At 45.0% G+C, this 23,624-nt stretch overlaps 2 protein-coding genes across 6 annotated transcripts in view; one reads left to right on the top strand and one right to left on the bottom strand.

Annotated features, from left to right (window-relative positions):
* The first annotated feature begins 839 nt into the window (after positions 1-839).
* Positions 840-23,391, top strand: SLC46A2 (solute carrier family 46 member 2). Of its 2 annotated transcripts, XM_082404077.1 has the most exons (4): positions 10,448-14,086; positions 15,470-15,553; positions 15,956-16,112; positions 22,525-23,391. In XM_082404077.1, the coding sequence occupies exons 1-4, from the start codon at positions 12,967-12,969 to the stop codon at positions 22,589-22,591; spliced, it is 1,428 nt and encodes a 475-aa protein (XP_082260203.1). In that variant the 5' UTR covers positions 10,448-12,966; the 3' UTR covers positions 22,592-23,391. The 2 variants fall into 2 exon arrangements, with proteins under 2 accessions (XP_082260204.1, XP_082260203.1); XM_082404078.1 differs by lacking the exon at positions 15,956-16,112 and having other exon boundaries at positions 840-14,086.
* SNX30 (sorting nexin family member 30) overlaps positions 17,389-23,624 on the bottom strand; it is a 126,219-nt gene continuing 119,983 nt past the window's right edge. For all 4 annotated transcript variants that reach the window (XR_014247893.1, XR_014247894.1, XR_014247895.1 and 1 more), the window contains 2 exons: positions 20,469-20,658; positions 17,389-17,760 (listed from right to left, as the gene is read on the bottom strand). The gene's annotated coding sequence lies outside the window, so the exon portion shown is untranslated. The remainder of the gene's footprint in view (positions 17,761-20,468; positions 20,659-23,624) is intronic.

Here is a 23,624-nt window from a genome sequence, read left to right as displayed (position 1 = left end):
CTCCAAAGAAGATATACAGATTGCCAACAAACACATGAAAGGATGCTCAACATCACTAATCATTAGAGAAATGCAAATCAAAACTACAATGAGGTATCACCTCACATCAATCAGAATGGACATCATCAAAAAATCTACAAACAATAAATGCTGGAGAGGGTGTGGAGAAAAGGGAACCCTCTTGCACTGCTGGTAGGAATGTAAATTGATACAGCCACTATGGAGAACAGTATGGAGGTTCCTTAAAAAACTAAAAACAGAACTACCATATGACTCAGCAATCCCACTACTGGACATATACCCTGAGAAAACCATAATTCAAAAAGAGTCATGTACCACAATGTTCATTGCAGCTCTATTTACAATAGCCAGGTCATGGAAGCAACCTACGTGTCCATTGACAGATGAATGGATAAAGAAGATGTGGCACATATATATAATGGAATATTACTCAGCCATAAAAAGAAACAAAATTGAGTTATTTGTAGTGAGGTGGATGGACCTAGAGTCTGTCATACAGAGTGAAGTAAGTCAGAAAGAGAAAAACAAATACCGTATGCTAACACATATATATGGAATCAAAAAAAAAAAAAAGGTTCTGAAGAACCTAGGAGCAGGACAGGAATAAAGACAAAGACATAGAGAATGGACTTGAGGACACGGAGGGGGGAAAGGGTAAGCTGGGATGAAGTGAGAGAGTGGCATGGACTAATATATACTACCAAATGTAAAATAGACAGCTAGTGGGAAGCAGCCGCATAACACAGGGAGATTAGCTCAGTGCTTTGTGACCACCTAGAGGGGTGGGATAGGGAGGGTGGGAGGGAGACACAAGAGGGGAAGGGGATATGGGGATATATGTATACGTATAGCTGATTCACTTTGTTATAAAGCAGAAACTAACACACCATTGTCAAGCAATTATACTCCAATAAAGATGTTAAAAAAAAAATAAAAGGAAGTAATCAGGCAGAAAATAAAGAGATCAGCAACTTAAAACAATCATATATAATATATAGACTGCTATATTAAAACCTCATGGTAACCTCAAACCAAAAATCTATAGTAGATACACACAAAAAAGAGAAAGGAATCCAAATATAGCACTAAAGATAATCATCAGGGGGCTTCCCTGGTGGTGCAGTGGTTAAGAATCCGCCTGCCAATGCAGGGGACGCTGGTTCAATCCCTGGTCCAGGAACATCCCACATGCCATGGAGCAACTAAGCCTGTGAGCCGTAACTACTGAGCCTGTACACCACAACTACCAAAGCCTGTGTGCCCTAGAGCCTGTGCACTGCAACTACTGAGCCCACGAGCTGCAACTACTGAAGCCTGTGCACCTAGAGCCCGTGTTCTGCAACAAAAGAAGCCACCACAATGAGAAGCCCACGCACCTCAACGAAGAGTAGCCCCTGCTTGCCGCAACTAAAGAAAGCCTGCGTGCAGCAGCAAAGACCCAACACAGCCTTAAAATAAAAATAAAAATTAAAATTAAATTAAAAGATAATCATCAAATCACAGGAGAAAAGAAAGGAACAAAAAAACCTGCAAAACAAACCCCAAACAATTAACAAAATGGCAATAAGAACATACATATCAATAATTACTCTAAATGTAAATGGACTAAATGCTTCAATCAAAACACATTTTTTATACTTTTATGTCACCATCTAACAAATTTTATAAAAAATCATGACAAGAATTTTTACCATAATCAACAGAATATATTTTGTATAATATTTTAAGTGATTAGCCAAAAGGACACAATTTTACATGCACTAAGTATCACTGCAATAGATCTCACTAATCCTATATTCATTTAATTTCTGGATTCAGAAGTTAGGTCTTATAATCACAAATATGAGTTTATATCAAAGGAGCCACAAGCTATCTCTTATACAAGAGCCTTGACACTTGACGATAGTCTATGGCTTTTATCTCAAGATGGGGGGTGGATATATGCATTACCTCTCCTTCCTCTCAAAATATTATTGAATGCAGAGGGAATATAAGTATAACTCCATTGAGTCAAAGGCAATCAGAATAGGTGCCATGAGTGAACCAGAACCATCAAGGAACTTTTGGAAAATGTTGAGCAGATAGTCAGATTGAAGGTGAAATCCATGAACAGAGAAGTCCCAAAACATAAGCTGGTCGAAAAAGGAGATGGCACTGTTATTAAAGGGTAGTGATGTGGAATAAACTCTAACCCAGATCTATGATGACACAACCTAAATCTTCAAAACGTTAACTCGATTTCTGAAAGGGGATGCAGATGGGTTTTATTTTCTCCTCAGCCCTACTGTGATTCTAAAAGTTTGGCAATATCTATATGTGGGAAATGCCCTTGATTGTTTCTTTTCTTCCTCTGGACTAGTTTCAGCCTTTTTCATAGCGTTTGTGTTTCTATGACACTTTCACTCTCTGAAATCAGAAAGTGATCATGTCCTAACTTGATTTAACTCATTACAGAGGTGTTTCCAGGCCTATGCCATCCATACCTCTTCAAGATCTGCTTTTTCTGTTTCACAAAGAAAAATCCGACTCCTAAAAATGATAGTGCAGGCAAGAAAATAGTGAGTCAGGGTGACTCATATATACATATATTTCAGTTTTAAAATAGCAGGAATGCTGCCTCTTTTTTTTTTTTTTCCTTGTCTCCTCTCCTTCCTGAATTATGCAGGATGGTATTTTGAGACAAAGCTTCTTTAATCAGGAACAGGAACTTTATTTTAATTTCTTAATTTTTTTGTAACATTGTGGAGATTTTTCACTTTGAGGTGGCTGAGCGTGTGTTGGGTAAGGACTGTAGCTTAGAACTCCACTCCCTAAATTAGGAAACTTCAAGTCTCTGTCAGCTCCTGAAAGATAGGGATCTTTCCCCCTAGAGAATCCCTATGGTGAAGCACCTGAGTGGAGGGAATGGTGACATTAAATTTTGACTGAGACAGAGAAGCACAGGTGTGTGTGTGTGCACGTGTGCGCGTGTGTGTGTTTTAAGGGTTGCTATATCCTGACCAAGGAGAACCAACAAGGTTCTTAGCTGACATTAATATGATCCCAAAGGCCCCTTTGCCAAAAAAGTTTCTTGGTATGTTAGGGGCTGCCAGAAGGTGAGGAGACTGGAAATATGGGCTGTAGCTCCTGCCTCTACATCTAGCTCCACTGACTGCAAACTTTAAGCAGGGCTTGCAGGAATAACGGGATTCTGAGTTCACCTCTGTCACCACTAAATAAAATCTACAGCCTGTCCAAAGTATAGTGCTGATGAGGCTAAGAGTCTCATCCCAAAGGTACCAGTGAGTCAAACTTAGCCCCATGGTTACATGCTACTCTGCTACAAATACATGCTAAGATGTCAGAGGGTTTGGTTTAGTGTAACCCATCACCACTGCTGGATGGGAGGGAGAGTGACACAATGGAAGGTGTGAGTCACAGAATTAGAAGACTAGGACTTACTAACTGTGGGTTTGGGGCCTCAAGTTCTTTATAAGACTGGTCTAAATAATGACTAATATTTAAATTCTCTGTCTCTCAAGTCTTAACCCATGGGTTCCCCAGACAATGGGAATGTAATATCTTTATTCACTTACTTAACAAATACTGATTGCATGCCTGCTAGGTGCCAGACAATGTATCAGGCTCTGGGGCTTTGGCAACGAAAATACGGTCTCAGCCCTCATTGATTTTTACAGTCCCATGGCACCAAGAGACATGAATCAAATTTATCACCAAAACAAATGTGAAGATTGCAACTGTGACAAGAAGAGGAGTTACATGGTGCTGAGGGATCCTTTAATGGGGGTGGGGTGGAACGACAGCCAGGAAAGTCAGGGAATACTTTCCTGAGGAAATGGCACTTGAGCTGAGACCCAAAGAATAATTCGATGTTAACTGGGCAAAAATAGGATTTTAACAGGTTCTAGAGAGAAGGAATAGTATGTGCAAAGCCTGTTGTAGGAAGAGCGCAAAGAACATTTGAGAAATAGAAAGCCAGTATGGCTGGAGTAGAGACAACAAGGAGCATGGTACGAGATGAAGGTGTAAAGGAAGGTAATCACCAGACTATGCAAGGCTGGCAGACCATGGTAAGAGGATCTGGCTTTAGAATAGGATGTGTATCTTGAAGAGAGAAATCTGATTTCATTCCTGGAGAAGAATGAAAATAGATAAAGATGAACCAATTAGTAGTTGATGGTGTAGGTCAAGCAAGAGATAATGATACTTTGAACTAGGGTGCTAATATGAAAATGGAAAAAACTAGATGGATTCCAGAGATATTTAAGAGGTTAAGTAAAGATGATTTGGTAAAGAATTGTATAAATAAGGCAAGAGAGAAAGAGATCAAGGATACCTTTCTAGTTTATACATCTGGATGGATGGATGGTAGGGAACACTATAATGGGGGTGGGGAAAGGAGACTATGAGTATGGACTTGTACATGTTGGAAAGATATCAAGTAGGTAGTTGATATGTGTGTCTGGAGCTCAAAAGGGTCTGGATTGGAGACATAACAATGAGTCATCTATATATAAATGGTACTTAAAGCTATATGTGTAGGTGAGATTGTTTAGAGAAGAGACTGAGAAGAAAGCCTATGACTGAGCCAACACGGAATTTTAATGTTACATTCTTATATTCTTTTCCATTATGGCTTATCATAGGATACTGAATATAGTTCTCTGTGCTATACAGTAGGACCTTGTTGTTTATCCATTCTATATGTAATAGTTTACATTTGCTAATCCCAAACTCCCAGTTCTTCCCTCCCCCACCTCCCTCCCCCTTGGCAACCACCAGTCTGTTCTCTATGTCTGTGATTCTGTTTCTGTTTCATAGATAGGTTCATTTGTGTTATATTTTAGATTCCACATATAAGTGATATCATATGGTATTTTTCTTTCTGACTTACTTCACTTAGTATGATAATCTCTAGGTGCATCCATGTTGCTACAAATGGCATTATTTCATTTTTTTTATGGCTGGGTAGTATTCCATTGTATATATGTCTTCTTTATCTATTCATCTGTCAATGGACATTTTAGTTGTTTTCATGTCTTGGGTATTGTGAATAGTGCTGCTATGAACGTAGGGGTGCATGTATCTTTTTGAATTATAGTTTTGACTGGATATATGCCCAGGAGTGGGATTGCTGGGTCATATGGTAATTCTATTTTTAGTTTTCTGAGGAACCTCCATACTGTTTTCCACATTGACTGCACCAATTTACAAGGAATTTTAACTTTAAAGACTGGTTAGGGCTTCCCTGGTGGTGCAGTGGTTAAGAATCCACCTGTCAATGCAGGGGACATGGGTTTGAGCCCTGGTCTGGGAAGATCCCACATGCTGTGGAGCAACTAAGCCTGTGCGCCACAACTACTGAGCCCGCATGCCACAACTACTGAAGCCTGTGCACCTAGAGCCCATGCTCCGCAACAAGTCACTGCAATGAGAGGCCCACACACTGCAATGAGAGGCCCACACACCGCAATGAAGTGTAGTCCCTGCTCGCTGCAACTAGAGAAAACCTGTGTGCAGCAACAAAGACCCAACACGGCCAAAAATAAATAAATTTATTTAAAAAAAAAGAAGACTGGTTAGAGTTTGAGTCTCCAAAGGTGAAAGGGAAGAGTGGTCAAAGAGAAAGGAGATATACCAGGAAGGTGTGGTATTACTGAAGCAAGAGAATAAACTCTCAAAGATTTAAGAAAGAGGCTACAACTCTCAAAGGTTGCTCAGAGTCAAGTAGGATAAGGACTGAAAATGTCCATTAGATTTAATGACGTGGAATCACTGACCTCAGAAAATCCATTTTAGTGACACGATAGAGCTGAAAATAAAATAGAAAATAGTAGAGTTTAAAAGTTTGAAGGGACTGGCTGGAAGTAAAATAGAAAATAGTAGAAGAGCCTGAAAGGTTGAAAGGAATGCAAAGTTCTGAACTTGTAATTTTGGAGCATGAAAGAGTGAGACTTGACTGGAGAAACAGCATAGGACTGCTGGGTAGTTTAGAGGGCTCATTTGAGATTGGAGTCTGTAAATTTATAGTTAAAATCTGACTTACTGTGAGACTTCCCCCCAACTAGTCCTCAGCTACTTGAATGCCAGCAGATAACTGGGTTTATCCAAGGTTGGCATGCAAAGATAAAAGAACCAGAGAGTTTGATCTATTGAAAAGGGTGTTTCCAAAATGATGTACCTCTGCTATCTAAGTTAGATAGATAGAGGTAGATAGGAGAGGAAGAGAAGAAAGGAAAAATCATACATCGATTTGGAATGATTTGGAAAAATCATACATTAGTGTAGGGGTGTGTGCATCCTGATAAGATCAAAGAAACATTGAAGTAGAAGTAGCTGAACAAGCAACACAGGAGAGGAGGCTGTAGTTAGAGTGGGGTATTTGAATTAGTGACTCTGGAGGTGGCACAGCTACAGTTGATGATCAGATCCAGGATCCAAGGGAGTTTGTGGCTGAAGAAGGGTGGAGGTCACTAGAGATTAAAGGCCTTGGGTTTGACTCCATCAAATCTCTTTCACTTGCAATTGATGGAAAACCTAAATCAAACTGGGATTGGGAAAGGGGTATACAGAAGTTTTTGTTAAGAAGCAACATTGTGAAAATGACTATACTACCCAAAGAAATCTACAGATTCAATGCAATCCCTATCAAACTACCAATGGCATTTTTCGCAGAACTAGAACAAAAATTTCACAATTTGTATGGAAACACAAAAGACCCCGAATAGCAAAGCAATCTTGAGAAGGAAAAACAGAGCGGAGGAATCAGGCTCCCTGACTTCAGACTATACTACAGAGCTATAGTAATCAAGACAGTATGGTACTGGCACAAAAACAGAAATATAGATCAATGGAACAGAATAGAAAGCCCAGAGATAAATCCACACACATATGGTCACCTTATTTTTCATAAAGGAGGCATGAATATACAATGGAGAAAAGACAGCCTCTTTAGTAAGTGGTGCTGGGAAAACTGGACAGCTACAAGTAAAAGAATGAAATTAGAACACTTCCTAACACCGTACACAAAAATAGACTCAAAATGGATCAAAGACCTAAATGTAAGGCCAGACACTATAAAACTCTTAGAGGAAAACATAGGCAGAACACTCTATGACATAAATCACAGCAAGATCCTATTTGACCCACCTCCTAGAGAAATGGAAATAAAAACAATAATAAACAAATGGGACCTAATGAAACTTAAAAGCTTTTGCACAGCCAAGGAAACCATAAACAAGATGAAAAGACAACCCTCAGAATGGGAGAAAATATTTGCAAACAAAGCAACTGACAAAGGATTAATCTCCAATGTATACAAGCGGCTCATGCAGCTCAATATGAAAAACACAAACAACCCAATCCAAAAACGGGCAGAAGACCTAAATAGACATTTCTCCAAAGAAGATATACAGATTGCCAACAAACACGTGAAAGGATGCTCAACATCACTAATCATTAGAGAAATGCAAATCAAAACTACAATGAGGTATCACCTCACACCAGTCAGAATGGCCATCATCAAAAATCTACAAACAATAAATGCTGGAGAGGGTGGGGAGAAAAGGGAACCCTCTTGCACTGTTGGTGGGAATGTAAATTGATACAGCCACTATGGAGAACAGTATGAGCTTCCTTAAAAAACTAAAAACAGAACTGCCATATGACCCAGCAATTCCTCTACTGGGCATATACCCTGAGAAAACCATAATTCAAAAAGAGTCATGTACCACAATATTCATTGCAGCACTGTTTACAATAGCCAGGACATGGAAGCAACCTAAGTGTCCATCGACAGATGAATGGGTAAAGAAGATGTGGCACATACATTCAATGGAATATTACTCAGCCATAAAAAGGAAACGAAATTGAGTTATTTGTAGTGAGGTGGATGGACCTAGAGTCTGTCATACAGAGTGAAGTAAGTCAGAAAGAGAAAAACTAATACCGTATGCTAACACATATATATGGAATCCAAAAAAAAAAAAAGGTTCTGAAGAACCTAGGGGCAGGGCAGGAATAAAGATGCAGATGTAGAGAATGGACTTGAGGACATGGGGAGGGGAAAGGGTAAGCTGGGACGAAGTGAGAGAATAGCATTGATCTATATACACTACCAAATGTAAAACAGATAGCTAGTGGAAGCAGCTGCATCTCACAGGGAGATCAGCTTGGTGCTTTGTGACCACCTAGAGGGGTGGGATAGGGAGGGTGGGAAGGAGACACAAGAGGGAGGGGATATGGGAATATATGTATATGTATAGCTGACTCACTGTTATACAGCTGAAACTAACACACCACTATAAAGCAATTATACTCCAATAAAGATGTTAAAAAAAAGAAAAAAAGGTGAAGAGGTAGTTTAGCTTCAGGCAGAGCTCGTAGGATGTGATCAGGATCTGACTCTCCATCTTTCAGCTCTGTTGTCCTCTATATGGGTTCCAATCTCAGGCAAGCTCTGCTCTAGTGGGAGCAAAACGGCTGCCAGCAACCTCCAGACTTTCATCCTCACCAGTCTAAGATAAGCAGAGAAGAATAAGTGTCTCCTCCCCAACTATTTAAGTCAGAGTCCTGGGCCTCATTCTTACTGGTTCAAATTTGGGTCACATTTCCATCTCCAAACCAATCACTGTGATCACAGGCACTTAGTGCTGTGATGGGCCAGACCTGAGTCTCATTTCCACTTGGAAGATGGTTCATCAGAGGAAAAATGGGGTGTTCTTACCAGAAGAAGAATCAATGTATCCTGGCCAGTAAAAACAGATGTCTTACTTCTTCTAGTGTTGAGCAGGTTGTTCATGAGGCCATTCATGTTGGGAGCAGAGCTTGGGGTAGAGAGGAATCCCATTAAGCCAGAATCTTTGAAAGAGGAGGCATGGCCTGGCATCAGTGACTACATGTGTAAAACAGAACTTGGAGTGTTTGTACAGTGCCTATTAATAACTCTTCAGACTTGAAAGATCCTTGAGGGCAAAGGATTTTTTATCCCTGGTACCAAGTAGTGAGCCTGATACTCAAAAAATGCTTGTAAATGATGGATGGATGGATGGTAGATGAATGGATGATGAATGAACAAATGAATCACTGAGTTTGAAAATATCTTAGGAATAGGCTCACAGTATTTGACAAAGTTTTGAACACACAAATGCATTTTGAAAACGTATCTCTTCAATTATGTCAGAAATGGAGCATTGTGAAAATAGCATGGACTCTGAAGTCACACAAACCAAGATTTGAATTCTGGCTCTGTGTGACCTCGTGCAAATGATTTAGCCACCCTAAGTCTGTTTCCTCATCTATAAAATTGGGCAATGTTAGGGTGCCACCTGAGGGGGAGTAGCCAATGAAACAATTTCCCAAGAAGATCCATGGGTGGCATTCATTATTTTGATAACTTATTATAAATGAGGCCTAGCTCTCAGCCTGACAGAATAAACTTCATCAGCACTCGGAGAGGGAAGTCATTTCCCAGACAGAGGCCCACATTAACCAAATTAGAAAGGCAGAGAAATCAGAATGCCAATGTATTAACTTACCATGAGAAATTATTTGGAGTATTCACGTAACTAGCACATTTTCTTCCTGCGCTCAGCTCTATTGGGAAGTAAAATCACAACCAGAAGATTGCTTGTGCTCAGGCAAGGGAACTTGGGGTGGCCCCTGCATGTAGCGATGGACCAGCCATTGGGAAACCCTAGAAAGAAAGTTCTTGGATGGTCACTGACAAGGTTTATCTCTGTCTCCTAGAATGAGTTTGTATATCTTTGCTTTGTTCATTATATATTTATGTCTTGGAGGGCATCTTCTTTCCTTCACTTGTAATGTCTTGGGAAAAGGCTCACCTCAGCCCCTAAAATGTCAACAATAGAGAAGAACACCTTTCCCATCAGTGCAGCCTGCATCAGCAGCGAGGGTCTCCCTGGCCCTCAGGATCTGGGTCAGACGGCTTAACTACCCAAGTCCACAGCCTGTGACATTCCCAAGCCCATCCCAGATTTCAGCAAGTCCCTGGGAGACTGGTGTTCTTGTGGTCTCCTCTCCTGCTCGCTCATGATCTCTGCCCAGAGTTATGTTAATCCAGACATGAATCACAGATTCTTCACCGGCTTCCACCAAAATAAAAAAATAAAAAATTCCACTTACACAAAACATTCATGAGTGGACTTTTCTAAAGAACCAAGGAGGTAGGGTGAGGTCTCAGGAAGGATTCATATACACACATGAGACGGCAAGCTGTTTAGAGCCCTATTAGACCTTCCTATTCTTCTAAATTTCCTCAGACGACACTGACACGGGGGTTCCTATTCTCACCAGCAGACCCGAGTCTCACTTCCCCACGCCTCTTTTCTGCCTCCCCCCCCCATCCCCACCCCAGTGGAAAGTCAAAACAAACGCTCCACCTCTCTCCCTGTCTGCTCGACCCTGACACAGGCACAGCAGCCCCGGCGAGCAGGAACCTAAAGTCATACAAGGGCGACTCAAGTCAGAAGAAGGTCCTCTCTGCAGGAGTGTGTACTTAAAGGAGGAAGCAAGTCAGCCAGGGAAACCCGTCTCCACCTAGTCCAAGGCAGTGAGCCCGTGAGACAGAAGGAGAACAACTGCAAAGAAATAAAGGGTCCTGGGGACTTTATTCAGCAGCAAATGATCCTGGTGACTGTTCTTGTGGGATCTACCCCCTGCCAGAGTCCAATTTTAGCATCTGCAGGGACACACAGGGCTGGCAGGACCTCCCCCTCTCTCCCTTGACGCTGGGGTTTAAGGACAAAGCCTCCAGGCTGGGACCCACGCTGGTTTGGGTCCTGTGCTGGCTCGGGTCCTGTGCTGGCTCCTGGACCTTTAATTCAGGTGCTCAAAGCAGGACTCTTCTCCAAGAGGCCTTTGTCTTGGAGGAAGGGCTGAGCCTAGCTGCTCCTGAGGGTTTTGTTTGGGGGTTTTGTTTGTTTTTTTTGTTGCTGTTGTTGTTTAATTGTGGTAAGAACACTTAACATGAGAGTTTCCCTCTTAACAAATTTTAAAGTGTATATAGTGTTACTGACTGTAAATACAATGTTGTACAGCAGATCTCTGGAGCTTCTTCATTTAGCTTGACTGCAACTTTATGCTACTTGATTAGTAATTCCCCATTTCTCCCTCCCTCCGCCCCCAATCCCTGGCACCCACCATTCCACTCTATGAATCTGACAATTTTAGATACCTCATATGGGAACTCATGTAGCATTTGTCTTTCTACAACAGGTTTATTTCACTTAGCATAATGTCCTCAAGGTTGATCCATGTTGACACAAATCTCAGGATTTCCTTCTTTTTAAAGGCTGAATAACATTCAGTTGTATTTATATACCACATGCTCTTTTTCCGTTCATCCGTCAGTGGACATTTAGGTTGCTTCCACATCTTGCCTATTGTGAATAGTGCTGCAACGAACACAGGAGTACTAATCTCTCTTCAAGAACCTAAAAATAGGACTTGCCTGGTGGCGCAGTGGTTAAGAATCCGCCTGCCAAGGCAGGGGACATGGGTTCGAGCCCTGGTCCAGGAAGATCCCACATGCCGTGGAGCAACTAAGCCTGTGCGCCACAACTACTGAGCCTGTGCTCTAGAGCCCGCGAGCCACAACTACTGAGCCCGTCTGCCACAACTACTGAAGCCCGCGCGCCTAGAGCCCATGCTCCGCAACAGAAGCCACCGCACCGCAACGAAGAGTAGCCCCCACTTGCCGCAACTAGAGAAAGCCCGTGCGCAGCAACAAAGACCCAATGCAGCCAAAAATAAATAAATTTATATATTAAAAAAAACCCTAAAAATAAACAAGTGGGACTACATCAAACTAAAAAGCTTCTGCACTGCAAAAGAAAAAAAATCAACAGAGTGAAAAGGCAACCTACAGAATGGGAGAAAATATTGCACATCATATATCTGAAAGGGAGTTCATCTCCAACATATATAAGAATTCCTAAAATTCAGTTGTAAAACAAACATGGGCTAAGGACTTGGATAGACATTTCTCCAAAGAAGATACACACATGGCCAAGAAGCACATGAAAAGATAAGCTAATCATCAGGGAAATGCAAATCAAAACCACAGTGAGGTATCGCCCCACACCTGTCAAGATGGCTATTTATCAGAATAGATAAGTGTTGGTGAGGAGGTGAGGCATTGGAACCCTTGTGCACTGGTGCTGTGAAAGGAAAATGGGGCAGCTTCTATGGAAAACAACGAAGTTTCCTCAAAAAAATAAAAGCAGCACTATGATCTAGCAATCCCACTGCTGGGTCTTTATCCAAAAGAATTGAAATCAGCACCTCAAAGAGATACTAGGACTCCTGAGTTTTAAAAATTTCTCTCAAAGTCTCTGCTACCCAGCTCCCCACAGCACATAGGTCCCTGTGACTTTTAAACCCCAAAATAAAACCTCACCGCCAACCCCCCCCCCCCAACCCGCTGATCCCAGGCACCTCACTTCTTGCCCCAAACTGCCTTCCAGGGACAGAATTTTGCCCCCTGCCTTGGGGAGCGGGGGTGTCTCAGGCCAGGCCAAGTCCCAGGGGAAGGTGCCCAGCGACCTGCGGGAGGTCCAGGCACGCCCGGCCGTGCGGAAATCGGCCCTTCAGGCGGCCGCGCTGCCCGGAGCAGCGTGACGCGGGGGCACAGCGGAGACTCCAGACTCGCCGCGTGCTCCCCCGCGCCCGGCTTCCCTGGGCTGCCGCCAGTCCTGCTCCGCCGCCGGGGGCGGAGCGTGGCCCTTCTTGGTCCGGGGAGGCGTGGCCGCGGTGCCGGAGATCACTCGGCCGCCTGGCTGGCTGCTGTCACTTGCGCCCTGCGCCTGGCTCAGCTCGGCTCGCAGGTTTCCCCGCGCGCACCCGGGCTGCGCCCCCGCCCTCCGGAACAACAGCGGCAGCGGCAGCGGGCAAGCCCCTCCCTCCATCCCCCATCAGAGAGACCACATGGGCCTGGGGACCATCTGTCCGTGCAGGGGCCCCCTGCCTCGCCTCCAGGCATGGACCTGGGTCGAACCCGTGGTGGCCTCCACCCAGATGGCCACCTCTCTGTACGACGCGGGGCTGCTCCTCGTGGTGAAGGCGTCCTTCGGAGTCGGGGTCTTGTCCAACCACAGCGCCAGCCCATCGCTCCCGGGGGCTCTAGAGAACCAACAACAGAGAGCCATCTCCAACTTCTACATCATCTACAACCTTGTGATGGGCCTGACACCCCTGCTGTCGGCCTATGGGCTGGGCTGGCTCAGCGACCGCTACCACCGCAAGATCTCCATCTGCATGCCTCTGCTGGGCTTCATGCTCTCCCGCCTCGCGCTGCTGCTCAAGGTGCTGCTGGACTGGCCCGTGGAGATGCTATACGGGGCGGCGGCGCTGAACGGGCTGTGTGGTGGCTTCTCGGCGTTCTGGTCGGGGGTCATGGCCCTGGGATCCCTCGGCTCCTCGGAGGGCCGCCGCTCCCTGCGCCTCATCGTGATTGACTTGATCCTGGGCTTGGCGGGATTCTGCGGGAGCATGATCTCTGGGCACCTCTTCAAGCAGATAGTCGGGCACTCCAGCCAGGGCCTGCTGCTGACCGCCTTCAGCGTGAGCTGTGCCACCTGTGCCCTTTTCTACAGCCTCTTGGTGCTGAAGGTCCCTGAGTCCAAGGCCAAGCCCGGCAAGGCTGTGGATACGGTGTCTGGCACAGTCGGCACCTATAACACCCTGGATCCTGATCTGACAGACATGCAGAGTGTGGTGAGGCACCCTTCATCTCCTGCAAAAGCAAAGCCCAAGAAAACCATTATTGCCCTGCTCTTTGTGGGTGCCATCATATATGACCTGGCAGTGGTGGGCACAGTGGACGTGATACCCCTTTTTGTGCTGAGGGAGCCTCTGAGTTGGAACCAAGTGCAGGTGGGCTATGGTATGGCTGCAGGGTACACCATCTTCATCACCAGCTTCCTGGGTGTCCTGGTCTTCTCCCGCTACTTCCAGGACACCACCATGATCATAATAGGAATGGTCTCCTTTGCGTCTGGAGCCCTTCTCTTGGCTTTTGTGAAAGAGACATACATGTTCTACATTGGTGAGTCGAGTCTGGCATTCTTGGGGAGGCAGGACAAGGACACGGCGCATCCCCCGAGTCATGGGGCTGACCCCAGGGATGCTGTGGTCTAGGTGTCCCAGCTCAGCACCAGAGATTATACCTGCTACCTAGGAGACACAAGGGAGACAGGATTATGTACACTTGAGTTTGTCGGTATTGTTACCTGTGTGGCCCCTGAAATGTTACCAGAGTGGTGCCCATAGCTCTAGGAAGTCAAGGGAGGGCTGGTCAGTGGTGCCTGGAGTCAGCAGGAGAGCCTTCGGGATGCCCTTGAGTGGAGGAGATGGGGTTGAGTTTCTTCTCCCCAGTTTTAAAGGGATAAAACTTTAAGTAATCCAGCTGAAAAAGTCCTTTAATTAAAATCATTTCAATCATTTTGGGTCAAGCACAAGCTTTTTAAAAAGAGAGAAAAATTCTCCATAAATGCCTTCCACAACCAATGTAATACATTCATTCCCTCAAGGAAGCAGAATGAAGTTCCTATCTGAGAACAAAGACAACCACAAGCAGAGAGCCCTGGCCCATGCTCCAACAGACCTTTCTACAATGATAGACATGTTCTGTATCTGTTCTGCCTAATACAATAGCCATTAGCCACGTGTGGCTATGAAGCCCTTGAAATGTGGCCAGTGCAACTTAAAGAACAGAATTTTTCATACTATTTCATTTAAATTAATTTAAATAGTCACGTGGCTGGCTAATGGCTAACATATTCGAACAACTCTAGGTGGTTCCCAGAGACCGTCCTTTGGCGGAGGTCACACAACTCAGAAAAACCCCTCACAAAATGGCAAGATTACCTTTAGCCAGCTCCCAGTTCAACAGGCCGTGTGCAAGGGCCGGAGTCCCCCCTCCCCTTCCCTCCCCACCACCTCACACACACACACACACCCGCCAAGGGATAATGAACAGGGCTTGAGGGAAGGAGGGGTGTGGCAGGTGTGTTAGTGGCACACATTTCTAGATGCAGTTTGCCAAAGCTCCTGGGACCACCTCCCGGAGGTGACGATGAACGGCGAGGGCAGACACCTCTCTCCCAGGAGGCAAGGAGTTGAGTGACATCAGCTCCACTTCCCTAGAAACAACTTAACTCTACCAATAAAGACACCCTTCACCCTCTGTCACCACTGTGCTTGGCACCATGCAGATGGGTCTGCAGCAATGTGCTCAGAGAATCAGCCTGCCCAGGGCGGGGGGAGGAGGTGGGGGGGGTCCTAGTCTGCCAGCAGAGAAACCATTTCTTCAAGGCCACATAGGACTGTGGGAGAGGGGGTTCTAGAGGAGGCCTTTGCTCTATTCTGATTTACTCTTTGGCCAAGTCTGGGCTACAGTGAGGAGTGTTCTCCTGTGATTCCTTTCCAGCTCGGGCCGTCATGCTGTTCGCTCTCATCCCCATCACAACCATCCGATCGGCAATGTCCAAACTCATCAAGGGCTCCTCTTATGGTGAGTGAAAGGAATTTCTCGGAGGTTCTCTCTGTCTGGACGGTTTCAGAGCCACTTGGCTTGAGGCACAGGGTTTGGACTGGCAGAAGGCACAGGAGAGAGTTCCAGAAGCAGCCGTGAAGACACTAGAAACACACTGGTGTCCATCCAGAGTGGAGGGAGTGAGAGCAGCAGGGTGGGAAAGACTCGGAAAGTCAGCCTCTGAAAAGCCACAGTCAAAGGGAGATACTACCATCCACGGGCCACGGGAAGAGTCAGCTGGGTGGAGGCAAGAATCCTGTAAAATGAGCCATGAAGACAGAGGGAGTCTGGGAAGGGTGAGGGGTCTCCTGAGAACCCCCCAGAGACTCAGCTCTCAGGGAACAAGGAGGGACAGCTTAGTAACCTTGGTCCCTTCCACAGGAAAGGTGTTTGTCATCCTGCAGCTGTCCCTGGCTCTGACCGGGGTGGGGACATCCACAGTGTACAACAAGATCTATCAGCTCACCATGGAGAAGTTCGTTGGCACCTGCTTTGCACTCTCCTCCTTTCTCTCCTGCCTGGCCATCATCCCGATTGGGTAAGACAGGACCAGCATCTGCTCTTTGGGCTGGGGCCTGGGGCTTAGGTCAAGGACTGTTGGAGCATTTCCAGCCCATTATCATAAAGTATTATTTATTTTCAACAATTACACAATGGGTTCTGAGTAGGCTCTCTCACAGGGAAAAAGTTCTCCTGTTCCCCCAAACTAATAGTCTGGCAATTTGGAAATTCCCTGAAGTTGTAAGTAATAAACAGAGGGCCCTAACAAGCTGGCTCACTTCCTGGTGGTTTTGTAATACAATTTATTTATAGGCAACTCATATACTTCCTTGTAATCAGGGGCTGGGATTAGAAACCTTCTTGTACCACTCAGACCTCTTTTGCTTAGTCTCCTTTAGGTGAGAGTCAGCCGGCCTCACTTCCAGGTACTCCTTCTTCTCTGTACCTTCCAAGGGTTTGGCAACTTCTGTGCTCAGTGCCCTTTAAATCTCATGGCCACCGGACTGTGTGAGCTCCCCTGTAGGCCGTGGGCAGTTCCTTTGACCTCTCTGGGGGAATTGTCTTGCTTGCAAAACAAGAGCGCTAAAGTCTGGAAGATAACAGGCAGGAGGAAGGCTAGAGAAGGAAAGGAGGGGTACTCCAGGCCCATGGGGAGAGTGCCAGCCTAGATCATCACCAAAATGGACCACATGGAACAGTCTGGTCTTCGACCAGCCCCATCCAAGGGAAATATGGTATGAGCCACAAGTACAAGCCATATTATGTGATTTAAAATTTTCTAGTAGCCACGTTTAAAAACAATCAAAGTAGCAGGTGAAATGATTTTAATAACATTTGATTTGGCCCAATAGATCCAAAATATCTTTGTAATCAATTTATGAAATCAATGAGTCTTTTAAACTAAATCTTCAAAATCTGGTATTTTATACTGACAGCACACCTCAATTTGGACTCCATTTGAACAACTTTCAAGTGTTCAGTAGCCAATGTAACAACTAGTGGCTACATATTAGCTCAGTTTTGGTCTGTTTAGGCCCTTTTATCCTTTCCTAAGGTGTGGTTGTCTCACACTTGTATCAGTCCTACCAGAGGATTATTGATATCCACAGTAAGATACAAGGGACTTGATATAGATTTGCATTTTAAAGGGACCAGTAGCACACCAGAGCCCTACATATCAGTAATGGTGGTGTTATAGGCAGCAGAGTTAGACCAGAATTGAAGGCAGGTTGAAAGTGGGAAGTGGATGGTGGCATTCTCACCATCTTCTTTGAATTCTCACATCGCATTGCACAGGTCCCTGCCTGCATCAATCATGAAGGCTCTTTGCTTTATTTCATAGTTGAGAAAATAAGATATGAGGATCAAACAAACAGCCGAGAGAATTTGTACAAAACAGCAGACTCGATTACTAGTGCCTTCTTGGGCCAGTTCTCATTTTCTCAAGGTGTAGGACTGAGCCAGACCTGTCCTCAAGCTGCCCAGCCCTTAGGCCTTTTCATGTGCCGCTGTTTTCATGAGAGTCTCAGCTGAATAGGTTGGGTTTAGCTAGAGCTGACCCACAGTGCAAACTTCTCAGGAGTCCCAGCTCTTTGTCCATGTGAGTAATGGGTTAGTAGCCGTGCCACCTGGAAGTTATCCAGTCCTGTCTGATTGGCAGTTGGTTGAAATATAGTCTCTTTGACCTAAACAAATCAACAAAAAACAACAAAAGAAAACAAGTCTGACTAGTTAATGTGTGTCATAGCTAGAGATATAAACACATGAAAGCAATGAGAATATGCAATAATTGGCTCCTTTCTGCAGTTTCATTGCTTCATATGTGTGCTAAGGAGATGCTTTCCCTTTTTAAGAGACTTTGGGGTGCATGAAACAGGTGTGCTGCCCTTGACACCTACCCCCCAACGTACTATGTAATATGCACTTGGACCCAGTCCTACACTGTGTGCATGGAATCTTGATTAAGATATGCATGATCTTCATGATCTTGTATCACAGAAACAGGGACAGAATCTTGAACCAATCATAAGTAACTGAATGCTCATGTGAATTGAGGCACTTAAGTAGTTGCTAATTGTTTTCCTCTGTTGTAGACATTTAGCTATAGAGGGACCCATGTGCAAACGAAGCCTCCTTTGCTTGCTGTACACTGGAATCACCTGGAGAGATTTAAAAACTACTGATGTCTGGCTCCTACCCGCAGAGATTTTGACTCAGTTGATCTGGGATGCAGCCTGGGCACAGGAATTTTTTAAAGCTCTCCAGTTTATTCGGATATACAACCAAGGTTGAGAACCTCTGGTATAAAGGGAGTTTTTCTATTACCTTTCCCTTCCACGAAGTCACAAGTAAATAAGATCCTGAAAAATTATTACAAGAGGCCAAGGCTGCACCATCAATCATTAAGCGCTATTAGCAGGAAAGACCAGAACTCTCTAACCACAGAAAGAAAAGCTACATTCCAATGACATAAAAGCCCAGGAAGACATGTCACAGCAGGGAGTGGAGGAGGCCACGGAGGGCAGAAGGCCGGGAGGAGAGGTTCCTGGGCTGAGCTGCCAACAGCCCATCTGCAGGAAGGGAGTGTGGCCCCAGCCCTTCCTGGTACCAAAGTGAGTCAATTTCATGTCACTGTGAGAACCTGCCCTCTCCTGCCTGCTCATCTTTACATGCGACAGGGAGATGCTGCGGGAATCACTGTCTGGCTCTGCCCATCCGCAACCCACTGGCCGCCTGACACACGTGCTCGGCTGCGGCCTCGTGCTCCATAGAGAAAACAGACGCCATCAGAGGGGAGTGGGCTCATCTTCTCCAAGCCTACGTTCTTTTGCACCCATCCTGTCCTTCTCCTCCCCCCAACCTCTCTCTGAAAGATAATAATAGCAAACACTTAAACAGCCCTTATTATGTGCCAGGCACTACTTTAAATATTTCATATATTTTAACCTTGTCAAACAATCCTCTGAGACAATTACATTTTATCCCCATTGTGCAGATGAAGAAACCGACTCTCAGATGTCATGTAACTTGCCAAAGATTACAGAGCTAATAAGTGGCAGAGACAGGATTTGAATCCAGGCAGTTGGTTCTCAGCCACTACTTGACTTGCTTCTTAGAAGAGTCACTGGGTATCTGGGTGCCACCTCTCCCCTCTCCTTAGACAGCTTACTTGCACTACTTAGCTGCTCGCTCTCCTGAATTCTTCCTATCAGAAGTGACACGTGATCTACCACCCTCTCTCCTCCTCCTTTTTATGGCCACGTTCTCCAGTGCTGGTCTGCACCTGCTGTCTCGTCCTCACCTCCCGTTCACTTTTCAACCCACTATACAGACTGATTTCCCCCTTCAATGCCACCAGGGCTACGCTAAGATCTGACTTCCTCACAGCTGAATGCAGTGGACACTCCCTGCCATCCTCATATTGCGTGGATTCTCAGAGGCCCCCAGCACTGTTGGTCACTTTCCTTGGAAGGCACTTGTCACTGTCACTTGACTTTCTTAACACCTCCCCTCCCGGGTTTCTCTTACCTCTCTGACTTCTCTATAAACCTCCACATGGAAGAAATCTTTGGGGCTCTGCTCTGGGTTGTCATCTCATGTCATGTCCTCTCTAAACAATCTTAAGTATGTTCAAAACCTCAAATTACCATTTCAATTTCCAAAATTGGGTCCTTGATGCCCTCCTAAAGTCTGCTCCCCTCCAGTCTTTCCCATCTCATTAAATGGCACCAGCACTCACCCAGGGTAGAAACTGGAGAGTCACCAATGTCCTCTCTCTTGTTCATCTCCCCACACCTCCCATCCATTAAGCCTCACTGATTCTACCTCCAACATACGCATCCAATTCATCCTTTTCTCTTTATCTCTACTGCTGCCACCCAAGCACTTGGGGGACCAAATTCGCCTCTGAGCCATTCTCCCCACATCCACACGTGTTCCCCTCTCATCCTCTCTCCATCAGGTGGCCAGAGCAGTTTCCTTAGAGTGTACATCAGTTCACATCATCTCCTGCCCAAAGCTCTGCGCTTGGCTTTCACTGCTCTTAAGACCCAAATTTCTTACCGTGGACCACAGGTCCTTCATAATCTAGCCTCCCATTCTATGCTTCAGCCCCAGGAGCCTACTCTCATGCTCTTCCCCCTTCCTTACCCACACATCTTTCTTAACACAACTTAGTTGTGGTCTTAACTTGAACACCATTTTCTCAAAGAGGATTTGAGAAAATCCCCTTCTCAATCTAACTTCGATCCTTCTATTATATGCTCCCCAAGCTTCCTATACTTTTCCTTCATAGCATGATAGTTGATGATTATTTAGTGATTATCATGTTTTACAAGCTTGCTCACTAGACTGTAGGCTCCCTGAGGGCAGGAACCACACCTGTTTGGCTCACCTCGTATCCTGTGTCCAGCAGAGAGCTTAGCGTGTACTCAAAGTATTTAATGAATGAACAATCTGTCAGAAGGGTGTGACACCTACTAGCCAGCACTGCTGACCAGCCGTATCCCAGAGCTGCCTGTTGACTGGCCATGAAGTCAGGGGTTGGCCATCACCATATCAATGAAGATTGATCAACAGTCAATCTAAGAAAGAAATAGAAAATTTTAGTCATGCTATCCTAAGGATTATAACCTGGGAGACAGTATTTCAGAAAACTCTGAGGACTGTTCCACCTGTTAGAGGTCAAGGCACAGTTACATAAGTTGTTTTTTGGGTTTTTTTAAAATTAATTTATTTTATTTATTTTTGGCTGCATTGGGTCTTCATTGCTGTGCACGGGCTTTCTCTAGTTGTGGCAAGTGGGGGCTACTCTAGGTTGCGGTGCACAGGTTTCTCATTGCGGTGGCTTCTCTTGTTGCAGAGCACGGGCTCTAGGCACGTGGGCTTCAGTAGTTGTGGCACACAGTCTCAGTAGTTGTGGCTCGCAGGCTTAGTTGCTCTGCGGCATGTGGGATCTTCCCGGACCAGGGCTTGAACCCGTGTCCCCTGCGTTGGCAGGCGGATTCTTAACCACTGCACCACCAGGGAAGCCCTACATAAGTTTTTCAGACAATGGGTTATACATCAAAGTAACATATTGCGGGGGCGGGGGGGGGCGAGGGATAAACTAAGAGTTTGGGATTAACATATACACACTACCGTATATAAAGTAGGTAAACAAGGACGTACTTTATAGCACAGGGAACTATACTCAGTATCTTGTAATAAACTATAATGGAAAAGAATATATACATGAATCACTTTGCTGTACACTTGAAACTAACACAACATTGTAAATTAACTATACTCCAATTTGAAAAAATTTCCCAATATGGACCAGAAAAGATAACCAAAGTAACATATTGACAGTTTACATAGTCCAACAAGGTGAGCAGTGGGTTATTATGACCCCTTACAGGATTGAGAAAGGAATGTTAACTCCTAGGGAGTTACCTTGCTGGCACCAGGAGGAAATTGCTTTTTTCTTTTTTTGGTGAGTAGGAATTCCTGTGTCTTTTAAGGGGATCTAGTTAGCGTATAATGCAGGCACACAATGCACACTAAAGGGGAGGAGGCAGTTGCTCAAATGGGCAGAGAATCTTATGTTTACAAGTTTTCTTGTCCTGCCTTAATTTAATTCATCAACCACGTGGCTGTGCCGTCGTGGTCCACAGTAGGGAGGGGTGAGCTGTGGAGTCGGGCCTGCAACCGGAATTCATGTGGTCCTGGGCTAGCAGCCTCTAAGTCTTGGCTTGCCTCTTACCAGCTCTGTCATACCATGAGCTCTAAGTACAGTAAGTGCTCCCCCCTGGAGAGCCCTGGGGCTCATGGAAGGTGGGGAATCAGTGTTTGGAAGTTTCCACAAAGCTTTTCCTTAGAAGGGTTTGGATTTATGCTCACACCCCATCCAGCAGCTCCAGATGTGGTCCATCCATCAGGAAGAACTATGTGCCAGCTTAGAACCTGAGGTCCCTAGAGCTCAAACAGTTGAGAAAACCGGGGACACCAGAGGTTGAAGGACATGCCAAAGGTCACACAGATCCAAGACTTCAACTAGAGCTCCTCATTCCTATGCATTCACTTATCTCCAAATATTTTTAAACAATGTAATGATTTATGGAAGAGAGAAAAGGGCTATGGAAAGGCAAAAGAGGATGCAGCGAATTCTGCTTGGGATGAGCAAAACTTGATCTTGAGGTCCACATGGGAGTTCATCATCGGGCAGAAGTGAGATGGAAAGAGACTCCAAGAAAAGGAAAATGTAGATGCAAAGGACTCTTGATGTTATGGGACAGGAAGGAGGCTGGAGTGAGAGAAGTTCCCTCGGGCCATCTCCCTTCATGCCGTACAGCATTCTGCTGCCATAATGGATAGAACCTCCTAGTCTACCAGTGATAAAGAGGTGGCCAGAGACCTCCCCGCCCCATTCCAGCTGTTCTCTCATAATTCTCTATTGTAAATTCTTACAGCATCGTGGCCTATAAGCAAGCCTCATGGTTGCAGCATGGAGACATCGCAGAGAAAGGAAGGTCCTGATCTGCGGGAGCCGGAAACACCAGCAATGGCTGGGGCCCTCTGAAGACCAAGGAAGGGAACAGGAACTGGAACCAAAGTAACCCATTGCTCAAGAAACCCGAGTTCCAGCCAGAGTCAGCCTCAGAGTGACTTGCTCTGGCTCAAGGGTCCCTGGTGGGTAGGGAAAAGCATTTCCCCTGATGGAGTAACTTTCTCAGCTTTCAGACATCACTATCAGTCAGAGGTTAGGTTCTGCAGACAGTAGAGTGTGAACTTTCAAGGGTGATATGAAGGCCACACACACAGCCATACCGGACACTGAAGCCCCTTTTCTTCCAGGAACGGAAGGGCTTCAGTGTCTGGTATGAGGGCTCCAACATACGGTAACTAGTCACCCAGGAGTCCTGTGTGAGAACTCAAAGGCACACATTTTCAACAGCCTGAGGGGAATAGGGAAGGGATGTTTTGTAAGAACTGCCAACAGTGAACGTCAGTCAATATTTTTTAAATTAAAATAGAAACTTGAAAAAAAGTTAGTCTTCTTCCCGGAGGCCTTGTTAGCTGTGAACAACTCCAGAGAAATCTGGAGCTCAGGCATTTGACTTCAGGGTAGTTTTGCTGTTACTGTTGTTTTTAAGAAGCAAATATCAAAAGGCTTTCTTCAAAGGAATATAATTGGATACTTTCAGTCAACAGTATTTCCTAAAGGGAGAGGGGTGATATACTAAGAGCCATTTTATTTTGAGGTACTTATTTTTATAGCCTATTTTAATTATGTGTATAAAAGACTCACCTCCTAATAAAATCAACATTGACAGCATGAGTGTGTGAATCATTCTTTCTTTGGTCAGTTTCCCACTAGAACTCAGACATAGCATTCTTAGACTAGGGTTAAACTTAAAGCTTGCAAATGCTTAAAAGCTAGCATTTAAATCTCAGAGCATTTGGGCTCAGAGTTGTATAGCTGATCCCTTGCAGGGACTGGTCAAAACCTTATGGCACATCTACTAAGGTCCCGGCACCATGCTAGGTGCTGAGGTACAGCAAGAACACG

This window comes from Balaenoptera borealis, assembly GCF_965194805.1.
Source record: "Balaenoptera borealis genome assembly, chromosome: 8".
Classification (NCBI taxonomy): Eukaryota; Metazoa; Chordata; class Mammalia; order Artiodactyla; family Balaenopteridae; genus Balaenoptera; species Balaenoptera borealis.
The sequence above is the reverse complement of the archived record's forward strand: the minus strand, read 5'-3'. Positions and strand labels throughout refer to the sequence as shown.

Excerpts from the sequence above, each read along its gene's own strand:
- SLC46A2 (XM_082404077.1), top strand. The coding sequence starts at position 12,967 with ATGGGCCTGGGGACCATCTGTCCGTGCAGGGGCCCCCTGCCTCGCCTC. Across the intron at positions 14,087-15,469 it reads GACATACATGTTCTACATTG|CTCGGGCCGTCATGCTGTTC; the intron begins GTGAGTCGAGTC and ends ATTCCTTTCCAG. Across the intron at positions 15,554-15,955 it reads CATCAAGGGCTCCTCTTATG|GAAAGGTGTTTGTCATCCTG; the intron begins GTGAGTGAAAGG and ends TCCCTTCCACAG.